This window comes from Paramacrobiotus metropolitanus, unplaced genomic scaffold, assembly GCF_019649055.1.
Source record: "Paramacrobiotus metropolitanus isolate TYO unplaced genomic scaffold, Prichtersi_v1.0 Parri_scaffold0000046, whole genome shotgun sequence".
Classification (NCBI taxonomy): domain Eukaryota; kingdom Metazoa; phylum Tardigrada; class Eutardigrada; order Parachela; family Macrobiotidae; genus Paramacrobiotus; species Paramacrobiotus metropolitanus.
The window spans coordinates 963685-979235 of record NW_026570266.1 but is presented as its reverse complement, the minus strand read 5'-3'; the positions used below and the strand labels follow the sequence as shown (position 1 = coordinate 979235).

Sequence of the window (15551 nt, the reverse complement as noted above, 5' to 3'; positions counted from 1 at the left end):
ACAAACCGCAAAATAAATGCTGCACAATTTATTCCCTTGTGACACGACAAGTAAACGGCGCGCGTGAATTTCATTTTTTGATCCAAAAAAATAACTTTATTTATTTTTCGTACATTAATAAGCGGAACTGAATAATATTGAACGGACTGCCGCAAAATTACTTAGCGAACATACACGCTCAAGAATTAGTCAAATTTTGCATGATTTATTGCGTCAATTAAATGGGATTTTTTGACAAAACAGAGCAGTGCTCCTACCATTTTTTACAAAACCAATTTTCATCAATACAATTTAATTTAACAATTTTAAGTTAGTTTAGCACAATTTTTATTAATACCATTTTTATAAATTAATCGTCAACGGAAATCAAATGAATAAACGGAATTTCGCATCAGAAATCAGTGTACACACATCATCCTCCGCTGAGACAATAAAATCGTTAAGACAAACAAAACATCACCGCTTGGAGGTGCCACACCACCTACGTTAATAATCCCCGGGGGATAAATCCCCGCCGGTCCCCGCATCACCTTCCAAGCGACAAAACCGCGCAATCAACGACAATAATTTTATTCAAAAAATTCCGGAAATTATCCCCACCCCGGGGGGCGTATATTCCGACCGGGTCCTGGCTGTTCAGGATAATAAAATGCCCTGGAAAGTCTCGACGACGCCGCCGTACACGTCCGGGACGCGGGATTTGAGCGCCAGGGTGTGGCCGCTGGCGATGGCGTTGACCTTTAGCTCGCACAGCACCCAGATGCCGATGGTCAGTTTCAGGGATAAGTACACTAACTGCCGCCCGTCCGTGGTCAGCTTCGTCACCGTCATGATGTTGTTGGCCTGCAGTTTACCGCTGATCGTCTCTGCCACACAAAAAAACACCAGTCAATACAATTATTCAATTAATTTATTACTACCAGTAGAATTAATTCATTTAAGAATTATTTGGTTGAATTGATTTATTATTAAGCTAAATATTAACTTGATTATTTTTATAAACGTTATTCACTCCACTGATTCAAAACTCCGCCGGCAGAAAACAGAAAGCTTAATGGACTTTGTATTAAGTGTTATTTTTCATGATTTTCTTAACACTTTCCTATCGTTCAAATTATTTTCTGCAACTATCTTTTAGTTTTAAACAATTTTTATTAAAGCGGTTTCGGGTTTTTCTTTGTATTACGTTCTGAGTAATCATGAATTTTACCTTCTTAATGGATAAATAACTATTTTAATACAGCTAAGAAAGAAAATCTGCAAGAAAACTGATTTTAACGAGTAAATGTTTCATTAAACCGTTTGTTTTTTCAAAAATGTGATAAGATGAGACGATGACAGAAACCCACCGATATCCTGAATGGCGGTGTGTATCTCGAATTGCTTCTCATTCTCCGGCGGAATGTCCTTCCACGTGGCCAGGAAGACGCCCTTCTCCATCAACCCATCCTCCACGAAGAACACGTGCATCGGCACCAGACACGCAAAGTAGTGCACACCAATGTTGTTCTTCACCGCCACCTGCAGAGGACAACCGGCCAACGGTCAATACACATATCGACATTTATTTCCACAATCGATTATTCTTCACAAACAAATACGCAAGAAAAATTCCGTTACTGGAAAAAATTAAAAGCAAAATTAATGCAGTCAGATTCCCGCTTAGAAAAAATTTAATTAGCAAAGGACGTTCATTCTTACACCAATGTAAACGTACTAGTTAAAACAACATTATAAAACAGGTTATTCTACTAAAACAACATGCTACAACAATTACTAACAATGTTATTATTATATGCATCTGCAAATAAGAAAATCACAATAAAAATATAACAAAAAAGGTTAAAATTAAATAAAAATAAAAAAATAACAAAAAAGGTCAATTTACAGCATTATAAAAAATTTACCAAAACACTATCTATGTATCATTAAAATTAGTGATACATTTTATGTATTTAAGTCCGTAAAAAACGCAGCAGATGCTTGCTTCAATTACAAAAAACTAGGAAAAATTCTCACAAAACGCCCGTTTATTGAAGAATACCTGCAGATTGGTGAGGGGAGTCTGTTTGGCGATCTCCCCGGTGACGTTGAGGACCAGGCTGGCTTCGGCGCTCTGATTGGGCGGCAGCGGCGAGCGGACGACCAGCGGCGCCGAGGGCGTCAGACCGAAACTGCAACCAGTGCCGCATGCATTAAATAATTACTCCACCGCATAAATAAATCCATTTTATCACTACGATTAAAACCCCATAGGAACTCCACCAATTATTTCCGTCAAGAGACTGAACAGAGCAAAACATAGTAAAAATACATACTGAACATTTAACGTGGTTATCTTTAAAGAAACTACACGAACAGCCCGCCAACTCCGCAACACTACGCCCTTGCAGTCATACACTACGATATCGTTACAATCTTCTACGGGCCATGCATTTTGTAAGGATATAAAGCAAGTCAAAACGGCCAAACCGCTCATTCACGGAGAAAATTGGTAACGCCATTATTCTGTTACATTCACTTTGATTTAAAATGTTCACAAATCTACGCCAGACGGCCAATTCGTAAAAAAATTAGAGTATAACAAACGTACATTAATCATGAATTATTATCGTTTTCATTGGAAAAGCCCAGCCAACAACAGATAATAGATGGCTTTGACAGCGCCCTTGCACTACGTCTTCACCACAGGTTGAAATACGTCTTCACCACAGGTTGAAATACGTGTATGCGAAAATGTTGGTGTGTGAAAATGTACGAGAAAAATCAATTCTTACCTGTTTTTATTCAGGCGGATATCGAAGTCGCTCATAGCCTGCATGGCGCGATTACTCAGCGTCAGCTCCATGCACACCTGCCGGTTGCGGCGCGCGAAGGTCCCGTGCACTTCCAGGCCCTTGCCTTTGGCCGGGTCCATCCACACCTACACACGTCAACCGAAATCCACCGTTACACTCGCAGCGACCGAAAATAATAAGAAAAATACAAGGCAAGAAACTTTAAAAATAATAATGTATTCAGAAATTACTGCTCATTTTACTAATGGCAAGGGAAAATTATTCCTGATACACTTGTGGTTGATTTTACAATTTTAGTGAAAAAGGAGCACCGCTTGATGTCCATAAAAATACCTTCAAAATTTTTTCACACTATCAAAACAGCAAAAAAGCGCCCAAAGGCGGAATAAATTTCAAGAAAATAAATAATACTTAAATAAAAATAAATTGCAAGGAAATTTCGGCTAACCCGTGTTTGGTCAATTCTATAATTTTATAAATTAGGGATCCCTTGATTGGCTTCGCTGGGAAATAAACAAAGAATTTGCTGTATGAACAAAACAGTAAAAAAATGTCCAATGCCAGAATGAATTTCAATAAATAAAATCAAATAGTAAATAATCAAACGGAAATCCTGGCAAATCCCTGTGGTCAGTTTTACAATTCGTATAAAATACAAAGAATCGACTGGTTCTATTAAAAATTAAGTTATTAAAAAATTTCTCACATTACCAAGATAGCAAAAACGCGTTACAGACCGCACTGAATTTCGATTGCAAATAAACATTAATTTCGTATTAAAATAAATTTGTTGGCTCACCTGTTTGGGCGCCACGTAGGGCGCACCGGGCGCCAATCCGAAGATGTCGCCCAGCAGTCCGGCACTGCCAGCGGGTCCGGTGTGTCCACCGCCGCCGAATCCCACCAGATCCGCCAGCCCTCCACTGCCGCCGCCGAATCCGCCCATCTGACTGCTGGCGCCACCTAAACTGCCGCTCATCGGGTCACTCGACGGCTCCGACGGTCCCAGCTGTCAAACACACACAGAAACGTCGAATCACGGAGTAAGTTATCAACAGGAACTCGCGCCGTTTGAAATTCTGGTAAATATTATCTTCCCGTTGTAAAATTAACACACATTTTTCTGCAAGTTCACATGCATAAGAGAAAACGTCAGCGCCAAACCAAAAACCGAATACGTTTTAACGAAACAAGAAAACAAATCAATATAGCAAAATCATGCCTTGTATTAACGATTTATTCATCTCATACGTTTGTACAAAACAGCTGTTATAAAATTCAAATTATCTTGAATCACTGCTGGCTGATTTCACCTTTCTAAACACCTTCGCCCCGTTCATCAGAAAAACAAACCAGATATCAAAAACAATACTTTAAAACGTTTACTTTTTTATCAGTACGAAAGACGTTCAACGCTCTGTCTGTACCGGAACTCAGTAAACCCATACACTACGATTGCACCACGTGCAACACGCTTACGGTAAAAGTACTTTTACAGATACGTTCCATTTCTAACAAAAGTCAATTCTAACTATAGAAAAGAAAACGGATTAAAATTCTCTTCGTACAATCAAATTATTCTAACTATAGAAAAGAAAACGGATTAAAATTCTCTTCGTACAATCAAATTATTCTAACTATAGAAAAGAAAACGGATTAAAATTCTCTTCGTACAATCAAATTAACTCCTTTTTTTCAAGCAACAACAAAAAATAAATGCAGAGAAAAATTATTTACACACCAATAAAATAAATAATAAAACGGCTGTTTATTCATATTAAATGATAGTTAATTCTACAAATCACGACGAAATCTGTCCCAACGTACCAGACTGTCCAGATCGGCATCCAGGAGCCCCTGCGCCCCCGTGGGGCCACTGGGCACCCCCACGCCCATGGCGAAGCCGCCCATAGACGGCGGTCCAGCGGGTGAACCCAGGTCCAGACTAAGGAGGTCACCGATGAGGGAATCCTGGTTGGGAATGACCGAGGGGCGCTGCGGGGAGGCCCCGGCGTCGCCCGGGCTCTGGCCGCCGTTGGTGGAGGCCACGCGGGCCGGCAGGGATTTGCGGGTGATGGCTGTGCGGCCCTCGATGAAGGCCGTCGGCGGTTTGTGGTACACGGAGGCCAGGGTGCCGATGTGGCAGCACAGCTCGTCCAATAACGTCGGCTCCAGACAGTCCGTCTCCTCCGAGATCAACGGCTTCTCCGCCAACACCACCTACCGCAACCAGCACATTCCATCTCCATTTTAATTTTCCCAATTCAATGTCAATTTTAATTTACATGTCTGCAGATCGTTTGAGCTAGCATATACGTGCCACGCTAGCATATTACGTGCCACGCTAGTTTACTAAAAAAAATTCAAAATTAAAGGATTTTCAATACAGCATTTGACAGCAAAAATATACTACAAATCTTATGTAACTGCAGCGTGCAATTTTAATCTCAACGACGCGAACCACCTGGTCAGTTAGTACTTAGTACCCGCCATGTCACCACTAGTGGAGTCACTACACTACGATGCGTTCATATGTGCGCGGTTTAACTAACCAACTACTTAATTTCACTCAGGCAGTTAAAAAATGACAATGTTTTGGAATTGCTTTAAAAAAAGTTCTGAAATTAAAAATGTTCTGGAAAAAATTTTTTTCTCTGTACTAATTCTGATAAAAACGTAAAATGCTTAACAGCTCCAACAAATCACTGCATTTCTTCATCTGATATCAGCAAATCATCTCATTTTCACGACCTCAAACGGTGTAAGTACCAGAAAAATTGATTAGAACCAAAAAATAAACTAATTCAGTAAGTACAAGCACACTTCAAAAGTTTTTTATACTAATTGCCTATCACTTTTAAACACGACGCACAGAATAAAGCAATTTCCAGAAAAAATATTATCCGAAAAAATACGGACCTGTTTGGCAATGACCGGATCGGTGGACAGCAACCGCCAGTAAATATAGCCGCGATCGCGCAGATCGGGATTGTCGCTCTCCTGGGTGGCCAGGGTCAGCACCTTCTGCACCAGATCCTGCGTGTCGGTGGGCCGCTTCAGGAAGAGCTTGACGATGCCGGTCAGCAGCTGCAGCTGCACCTGGCTGTTCTCGTCGGCGAAGCCCTCCAGGAAGGACTCCAGCAGCTCGTTGGCGTTCTCAATGCGCTCCGCGTATTCACCGATAATCCAGATCATCGACGCCCTACACAATCAAACTAATCACTACACTGGCCTGGTTTTAAAACAAAATTACGAATTTATACATCGCAAAAAAACGCTGAATTAATTTAAAGTAGTAGAGGATATGAATTCATCATTATAATATTAATTTAATAATTTTAAAATCAATCATTTAAACTGTTGCCGTCCTGGCATAAAGGTCCATCCCTGTATAAATATTTTTAAATTTAATCACCAATTAAATCAAAGGAAAATTAACGTTAAATATTGTTCACTAAAATCAAATCATTTAAAAGCAAACTAAAGCAAATCATTTAAAATTACTAAACAATTAAAAATTATTATTACTTCCATTAAAAATCGAGCAACACTGTTCTGCTTACTTGGCATCCGGTTCATCCAACGTGTCCAGATTTTCGCACAATGTGGAGATGATACTCTCATATTTGTTGGGGTATTTCCGGAAAATATCCTACAGAAATTCCCGTTTGCTCTTTTGAAAAACTGATCAACGAAAGTACCAATCGCAGAGAAAAATCTGATAAATTTACCGGTACAAAAATACTGTAAAATGAGCACATTAAAATGAGCGGTAAGCATATAAACAGCGAAATATTCCATGGAAAAAAACTGATCTCACCTTTATGACGACAATGGCTTCCTGGACGACATAGTTGACCTTGGTCTGGATGAGGTCCAGCAGCGTGCTGACGCAGCGTTCCGCCGACTGTTCCACTTTAATGGCGCACCGACCGATGGCCCGTACTATTAATATAATCGCCGTTAATTATTTTTGTATTTAAAAATAATGCTTATTTTTGTATTTAAAAATAATGCAAGAAAAAAATCGGACCTGATTTGCGGACAAAATCAATGTCCACTTCCGTGGCGTACTCCTTCAGTTCGGCCAGCACCTGGGCGATGTTGGCCGGGGAGGCCAGGCGGATCATAATGTCCAGCTTCTCCAGTTTGACGTAGATGGGATCATTGTATTTGACGAAGAAGACCTTCATTTCGTGCTGCAGAATGTCCGGCCTACACAGAAATAATACCTCACAAAGAACAAATATGCAGTAAATTAATAAACATACGAAATTGCGTTACTGGCTATCAAAAAATTGTCCCGTTCCACCAAACTGAACCTCGCAGGGAAAAAGAAAACAATGTAACATGAAAATGAAAAAATAAAAAACAAAATGAAAAATTTGCAGTAAACAGAATTTGTAGAAATGAAAATACTTGTTAAAAAGGTTTGAGTTCTGCTGGTTGTTTGATTTCGCTGTAAAATATAACACAAAACAAATTTGATATGATTCTAACTAATTTTTAATACAACAACTAATCTAGATTTTTCAAATTAAATTTTTTTACACAAATATAAATCGTTTTTACAGAATCTCGTATGTTTTCTGGAGAACATGCGTAGGGCGATCGTAGAAGAGTGACTACAGTAGTGACACTCTGACAATCTTGTACCACTAAAACGTTGAAAAAATTGCACAAAATCCAACTTTTTTTACCACCTTTATAAAAGCGGCAATAAGAAAACACCCTCCAATATATATATAATAGCGTACTTTTTCTGGACGATGAGGTTGATGTTGCGCAGGGCGACGTATTGGATTTCCGGTTCGGCGGAGAGGAGGGTGACCAGCGGCGGCGCGAGTTTCTTGGACAAGGAGGCAACGAATTCCCCGGATTCCGCCGGCAGCATCTCCATCAGCTTCATCAGCACCTTGACCGCCGACAGCACCACGGCGGCGTTGGCGTGCGCCAGACGCGGCGACACACGCTCGCAAATCCTGTTCGAATACCGCCAGATTACAGCAATAACCGAGAGTTATTTAACAGGAGACCAGACAATGGAAGGAATTTGATGATTGAATTATTTCCAGACTGATTTAATGATTTATCATTCAATTATTAATAAATAATTATTACTTCCATATTTAATTAAATGATTTATTAATGATTTTCTTATGATTGTCATACCAGTAAATGATTTAATTATTTCCAGATTGATTTCTTGATTTATCATTTAATTATTAGTATTTCCATATTTAATTAAGGTCGTTTCTATGCGCCCGGAAAATTCCGGGCGCATAGTTAATTTGCTATGCGCCCGGAAAATTTCCTGGCGCGTAGTTATTTTGCTATGCGCCCGGAAATTCGTCCGCGTAATTTTGTTTGCCCTAATTGCCATCGCTTTTCGCTTGCGAAAGTTCACAAATTTTATTAGTTAAATAACCGCACATTCGTAGCAGTACATTGGCACTTTTGCAATTCTCAATACAGTTGATTTCGTATTGAGCTGAACGCATTCGTGGTTTAATTAAGGCTTCATGGATTTGAAAACAATTTATTATTAGTTGTAACATTTAGGCTATGATCGGGATTCCATCCTTCTCATCCAATCGCATTATCTGAGATATGTTTCGTCGTTTGCGAATTTTCTCTCTTTCGCTGGTGGTCACCACAACCGCTTGTCGGCGCTCTGTTTTCTCGTGGCTATTCGGGCCCCGTTTCCTGGGTGGCTTCGTTAATTTTTCGGTTTGAATAATTTCGTTCAACCAGCCTCTGAACTGAACTTCGTCGGCATAGTTTGCGGTTTCGACGGGTGTTTTTGACATTACATGATCAACTGTAAATGCCGCCGAGTATGCACCACAGTTGCTCGAACCCGGTGCTTGCCGGGGAAAAGATGGAAGATCATTCGCATTTCTTAATTCCCCTTGGCTGCATAAGCATCAAGCTTGCAGCGTTGTCCAATCTGTAAGCTCCCATCCAAGAGAATCTATATAAGATCGTAACCTTCGGTTCCGGTACCCAACACGTCTTTAGGGTGGCAAAGTGGTGTCCTGGATCATAAAGTGGTTGAATTAGTGTCGCCCCATTCATTAAGTCCGCTCGTACTTGCTGCACAACGATATTGCCGGTGGCATAATTACCCATCCAAGTGCAAGGAGGCCAGTTAATTTGTTATTTTGAGCAAACTGCGACAGAGGTAGCAGATGACATCGAGAACGCGGACATCAAAGGGTAGCCAGTTTGCTGAGGTAAAGTATATCCACCGACAAATTGCCCATTTCTCACCTACTCGTTTGACTGTTTGCAGCTGATGTTCTCCCTGCAGCATCACCTTTTCTGGTTGGTTAGATGAGGGCTGTGATTGCGGAAAATCACCGATTGTTCTCCTTCTTTTAGACATATGCTTGACTGGAGGCTCGGTTGGTGTTCTGGCCGCTTGTGACCCTTGCGTCTGATAAAACCCGAGGCCGGTGCCAGGTGGTCTTTCTTTTTCTCGGACACTGGACCAACTTAACTACGTGCCAGGAAATTTTCCGGGCGCATAGCAAATTAACTATGCGCCCGGAATTTTTCCGGGCGCATAGCACTTTCGTTTAATTAAATGATTTATTAATGATTTAATTATGATTATCATACCAGTAAATGATTTAATTATTTCTACCAGAGCCAGGTGATTATGACATAAACAGACTGTTTCCCATTAAATTCCCACATCAAACTGCCAACAATTAACTACACACTCTCCGTAACCCGTCTCACTATATACAAATAACACCACAATCGTAGAACGATGGCTGCAACACTTCCTCATAACCCTTAATACGGTACAGCTGGCTATAAAACCAGACAGCCTACACTGAATATGCAAAGCGAAAACGCTCAGAAATTTTTTTATTAACACCGAATTTTATCCAAAGAAACAAAACTGACGGTCAAGCTTCAGCGCATGGAAAACGGCGCACTTTTTTCTCGAAGATAAATTATTCCTTAATGAATTCTTACCCTTGTGCTTCGCGTTCGTCGGTGGGCGTGTAGTTGGCCACGCAGTCCAGAATGAAGACCTGGCCCCACTCGGTGCACTCGTTGAGGGCTGTCAGCAGTTTATTGACCATGGCCGTGTTCATGTCGATGATGGGATGCGGGGAGGTCTCGTTGACCTCGCCCAGCGCCGCCACGGCGTTGGCTACCACCTGTTTGGCAAAAATCAGACATTTTCCATGCAGTCTCAATCTGAACATAATTTCCAATATCCTTCAGCGTCCACTGATAATACTACTCAAACCTACGCCATCAAAGTATTATCTGTGCTTTGATTAACCCTTGCCGGATGTTTTAAACGGAAAAAAATTCAGTTCCTAATTCATAAACGGTTAAACCTACATCCAACTAAATCCATTCAGTAAATAGACAGACTAGGGTAATTTTTTCAGAATATCCGCAGAAAATGTGTTTTGTGAAACGTTATCATCTCCAACGGCGTCTAGCCTACAGATGATAATAAACCAAATGCCACCAGTTCGTGTACAAATTCTCGCATTTTTCCAGAAGAACGATCGTATCACACCAACGCAATCCACCATCACAACTACGCACACAAATAACAAAATGGCCATTAATCAAACAAAAATTATTCACCAATAACCACTAACCATAAGAAACAGCAACCCTCATTTTATTATCAATATTGTTTGCCTACACTGTATAATCATTGGGATACTTCTGGACTGAGCCAACCGCCAACGCACTACAATCGCCTGTCAAATTATATACATCTACAGACTAGAACGACTTATCCATAATTTAGCTGACGCCGTTCCATATACGAGAAAAACTGAAGCGAATCAACTGAATATAAACTGAATTAACATATGAAAAATATAGATACTGAATCGAATTAAATAAAATAATTACATAAATTGTATAAAAATAAACCGAAAATTGCATAAATAAAACAGTTCGTATAAACTGAGTTAATTCATACAAAATAACTATAAATAAATTTCAAAATTTAATCGTACACTGGATACTGACTCAGCGTTCTAATGCGTATGTACGGGAGAGAAAGCATGGTGTGAGTACTAACCATGGGATTGGAGTCGGAGAGGAGATCCTTGAGGGCCTCCAGGAAGCCCTGGTCCTCGGCCAGCGTGGGGTTGATGTCGTACAGTTTGGCCACGCAGACCGCCGCCGTCTTGCGCACATAGGGATCCTCGTCCTTCAGGCACTTGCGCAGCGGATCACACAGATACTCCGTGATCTTGTCCACGCGGATGCAGCCCATCGTCCGCACCGCCAAGGCGCGGATCAGCGGATTCGGATCATCGCAGTCCTATCACAGACAACAACATTCCTCTAACAAAAATACGCAAAAAAATTCTTTAGAATTTACAAAGACCGATTGACAATCCTTAACTGCGGAATAGCCTTAATTAAAAAACCAATAAATGAAAATAATTAATAAATTAATCGATTAAAAAAAGTGAACATGCACCTGCTCATATTAATTCACATGATTACACCGGAAATTCATTGTAACTGGCTGAAATTCAGTTTATTTCCCAATCTAATAAAATGCTGTCTTTCCACTGCACTACGATTGTCGCCAGATTGCAACACAAACGGCTTTGCCACACACTGACTTCCAGAATTAAGCCTGTCGAATATTCATTTTGACTTAGTATAAGTAGTAATATTTTCTTCGACTCGAACATTAAAAAATTACTAAGCAGTTATTTTAAAAAAATTTATTGAAAAGTTAATGCATAATATCGTAATCCGACCAAAATATTTTTTTCTGGGAATTCTTGCGCTTTTTTTCAAAATTTTTCTGTTTATAGTTTACCTTAACGAATGTGTTGACAGCCAGAATGGCCAGATCCGGCTGGGTTTTGGCGTAATTAATAAGGTACAAATACACCAGCTTCTTCAGCTCCAAATTATCCGTCTGCATACAGTTGATCACATCCGGAAATAAAGCACTGCAGATTTCCACATCAACACATTTGCAGCACACTATCATTTTTCAATTTGTCAGTTTTCTGTTATTTCCGCGCTTACCTGACATCTTTGCCCACGGTCATACTGGCGATCACTTTTTTCACCGCCTCCCGACGCTTCTCCTTCTTGTCGCTGTTGAGCTCGCTCTTCAGCTCGAAGATCTCGCCTGAAAACACGGAAAATGTGGAAAACCGTCGAAAAACTGCCAACACAAAACAGTGAGCTCGAAAAACGGAAATTCCGCAACCCACCCTTCTTCGTCGTGGTAAAATACTTGGCGTCCGACATTTTTCTGACAATATACTAACGCATCCAGTCAAATAACCGAAACAGACGATGGATCCGAATTTTGTAAAGAAAGTCACAAAAACTGGAAAATGTTCATAAATTGCAGAGCGCAGAAATGAGCAGACGCAGGTCCGAAAGCATTTGGACAACAAATTAAAACACCACAGATTATACGGATTAAATACAGGTTGCGATTTCAGCTGTCGATAAAGTTACCCCGCGTTCAGGAGGAAACAAACCCGGAAACGAAGGAAACCAAAATATGAACTGCGGTTTTTAATTTTTATCGACTGCCAATTTTTGGCTTCAGTTTTCACTCCCCCGATTCATTCGGCTGATGCCAACTAGGCCGATAACCGTGCAATGGGAGTTCCATCTACGGCTTTCCATTTCCACCGCTCTACTGTGGACTGGAAAAGACCCCAGATTCGTGTGCAGTGGCCAATAATCAATTAGTTATTAGTTAAATATATTTCTCACACAATTCATCTAAAATATTAAAGTTTAAATTATAAATAAATTTATTGTCCAAGAAGAAATCTAATTGCAGTGTACAGTGTATAGGCTTGGCCGCTTGGGCGCCCAAGCGTCTTGGCGATTTCTTGTACAGTGTAACTGCCGCGATGGAATTTCCGCTGGAATTGGAACCGACGCCGCAATAAATCGACCGTGTGCTAATCCGTCCCACGCATCTGCACACTGGCAGGCATTTTAGCAACTCAACAGCGAGTGAACAGAGGTAATTAATCTCATCTTAACTGGCCAACAGCACCCATCCACCGCCGTCGAGCACTGCCTTGTTCCCGTGTTTGTTGATCCACAGGGCCATGTAGCGGTGGAGTGGAGTGTGTGGTTTAATACTTTATATGGGGGGAATATCAATATTGCTGTGGCGATGTGTGTGACTGTGCGTTGCTCAACAGGAAGCAGAGCAACGGAGATTGCGCTGTCAATCGATACAGCACAGCCCCGTCTGGATCAACTTTCCCCGCTGCTGCTTCCCTCGATACTGATCTTTTAGCCAGTATAGTTTTTGCCGTTTTATTCCCTTGTTCTGCACTTCCCATTCCCACCGCGTGCGCCGCACATCCTGTCCAAAACTGATCTCGAACGAATCTCACTCGTTAATCTCGCCGTGTTTACCGTGATAATCTGTACTCTGTAGCGACTGTGCTGTATTGTTAACGGGGAGTGGCCGTCTGCGCTGTGTTGTTTTTTGCGTCTCCATGGCCCGTTCTCCGGTTTACGTGCACATCTACGATCTGTACTGGACGAATAACTACACGTACAATCTGGGTGTGGGGTTCTATCATTCCGGGATTGAAGTATACGGGAAGGAGTTCGGGTACGGTGGGCATCCGTTCGCCTTTAGTGGACTGTTCGAGAAGATCCCCAAAGACATTGATGAACTGGGACCGAATTTTCGCTACAAGGAGACGATTCTGCTGGGCTATACGGACTTCTCGGAGCGGGATGTGGATGAGATGATGCATCATTTGTCGCAGGAGTGGCACGGGAATTCCTACCATCTGGTCACCCGCAATTGCAACCATTTCTCCGACCACCTGGGTGAGTACAGGGGAATTCCGCGGACTGACGGAATTTGGGAATTATCTCATTTAGCAGGAGTTGTGCAGTACTTGTCGAGAAACAATTCATTGAAACTCTTTGTATTATTCATGGCTAATTAATTATGCATATTATGAAAGGCTGTGAGAATAAATTCATTAAGATAACATAAGCGGATGATCTCACAGTTGCATGATATTAATTTTTTTTTATTTACTGGCTGTTAATGCTCAGTGAAACTTTGCAGCTATTGCGATTTGATTTTTGTATTTTCTTCTGAAAAAAAACGCTGATAATTGCATTAAAACCGCATCATTAATTTTCATAATTATTATGGCTAATTCTTGGAGATTTTTCGTGTTTTTAAATGTATGTTTGTGTATAGAATGTTTACTATTCCGTCCGCACTTTTTCGTATTCGGTGGAACAATGAATCAGTGACACAAGTGACAAGTGCAGTAAATAAGTATACAAAAAATGAATATTATAAACAACAATTGTGCGGAAAATAAATATGAACAACAGTTGCAAATAATTACCCTCGAACAGTTTGAAATGGTGATTTGGAAGGGTTACTTTAGCAGCCAAACTTTTAAGTTTCTGACTCACCGCTTGATTTACATTTTACTTCACATGCGTGCGATATACCGAGCGAAGTCATAGATTTTCATTTTCCTGAACAGTATTTTTGAGCGCTCACTTGACTCTTGAGTGATTCATTGTCTTAGTGAAGAGCAGTAAACGATTTACTACAATAAGATTACAAAGTGCCTTATTTTGTCTTTTTTTCACACTGTCCAGTTTTTAAATTTAATAATTTTATTTAAATTTCGTGAATGGAAAAATTGAAAGCTCGAGAGAAATTAAATAAAAATCTGATAAAATTGTTTTTTAGTTCAGCGTGATTAAAAACTGAACGCGTACGATCCGAGAACTACCAGCAGTACTCGTAGTGAAGTAATAATTCAGCTCGTGATTAATTAGCTGCGAAATTATGTTAACATAATATGCGTTAATGTTAGGACGCGTCCTGTGCGGCCAGGAAGTGCCAGCGTGGATCAACCGGGTGGCCAACATGTCGGCCCGGCTGCCCTTCCTGCAGCGCTGTTTACCGCGCGAATGGCTGACGCCCGTGGCGCTGGACATCAGCATGGAGGATTTCGTCGGCGGGCACATTGAGCACGAGCATCTCAAGCTCATCACCTTCTGCAACAAGATCCCCGCCCACATCCGCCGCGACTCCGACGCGCATCTCCACCACAACCACCACCCGCACGCCTCGTAAAGAGAAGGAATGGGACAGCGTATTACGGCGTGGATTATTTTTTTGTAGAAAAAATCTCCAAAATGTTTTTCTGGTTTTGTTCTGCTCTTGCTCCGCGATTCTTGCCGGCAGTAGTGTAGTGAGAAATGGCTGGTTTGGTATTTTCGTCTGATTATTATGTCGGGAAGGGATTCACTGTGCTCCGCATTGGTTATGCGAAAAAACTCGGCGACTAATGGAGAAAATGTTGCTTAAATATCCTACTATCCATCGCATTTTCTTATAGACGCGCGTAATTACAGCTTGACAAACCAGCAAAAGCTGTCAAGAAAAAACTGCCATTAATGCAATAAGCGGCTCTCGCTAAAGTTTTTAGAAATAAGAGCGATCGTAGAGTAGTGGCAAGGAACTTCCTTACGCACTGGACTAACTACTACATCTCAATAAAAGTTATTATCGGCATTGTTGCTATTAATTTTTTGTAGCTAATAACTAATAGCATCATTCGCAAATAAATAAAGGCCAACAAAAAACTGCCATTGATGCAATAAGCGGCTCTACGGAGCCGGCTAATGTTGTTAGAAGTTGAGCTAGCGATCGTAGAGTAGTGGCTAAAGGGCCTATGCGGGACAAATCCAGAAGAATCT

General features: G+C 40.9%; 2 protein-coding genes across 2 annotated transcripts; one reads left to right on the top strand and one right to left on the bottom strand.

Moving 5' to 3' along the window:
• Positions 1-314: 314 nt before the first annotated feature.
• On the bottom strand, positions 315-12369 carry LOC129591527 (AP-1 complex subunit beta-1-like). The gene is made up of 16 exons (XM_055487197.1): positions 12035-12369; positions 11844-11949; positions 11629-11764; positions 10870-11115; positions 9789-9976; positions 7556-7780; positions 6832-7013; positions 6619-6743; positions 6362-6450; positions 5718-6000; positions 4626-5018; positions 3598-3807; positions 2778-2923; positions 2045-2174; positions 1350-1521; positions 315-866 (listed from the first exon to the last, which is right to left on the bottom strand). The coding sequence occupies exons 1-16, from the start codon at positions 12069-12071 to the stop codon at positions 637-639; spliced, it is 2898 nt and encodes a 965-aa protein (XP_055343172.1). The 5' UTR covers positions 12072-12369; the 3' UTR covers positions 315-636.
• A 431-nt stretch (positions 12370-12800) lies between these two features.
• LOC129591441 (deubiquitinase DESI2-like) lies at positions 12801-15060 on the top strand. The gene is made up of 2 exons (XM_055487099.1): positions 12801-13640; positions 14663-15060. The coding sequence occupies exons 1-2, from the start codon at positions 13298-13300 to the stop codon at positions 14923-14925; spliced, it is 606 nt and encodes a 201-aa protein (XP_055343074.1). The 5' UTR covers positions 12801-13297; the 3' UTR covers positions 14926-15060.
• Positions 15061-15551: the final 491 nt, after the last annotated feature.

Coding starts and splice junctions, on each gene's coding strand:
- LOC129591527 (XM_055487197.1), bottom strand. CDS start 12,071: ATGTCGGACGCCAAGTATTTTACCACGACGAAGAAGG. Junction 11,116..11,628: donor CTGTCAACACATTCGTTAAG/GTAAACTATAAA, acceptor TGTCTGTGATAG/GACTGCGATGATCCGAATCC. Junction 6,001..6,361: donor TTGGATGAACCGGATGCCAA/GTAAGCAGAACA, acceptor TTGATTGTGTAG/GGCGTCGATGATCTGGATTA.
- LOC129591441 (XM_055487099.1), top strand. CDS start 13,298: ATGGCCCGTTCTCCGGTTTACGTGCACATCTACGATCTGTACTGGACG. Junction 13,641..14,662: donor CCATTTCTCCGACCACCTGG/GTGAGTACAGGG, acceptor CGTTAATGTTAG/GACGCGTCCTGTGCGGCCAG.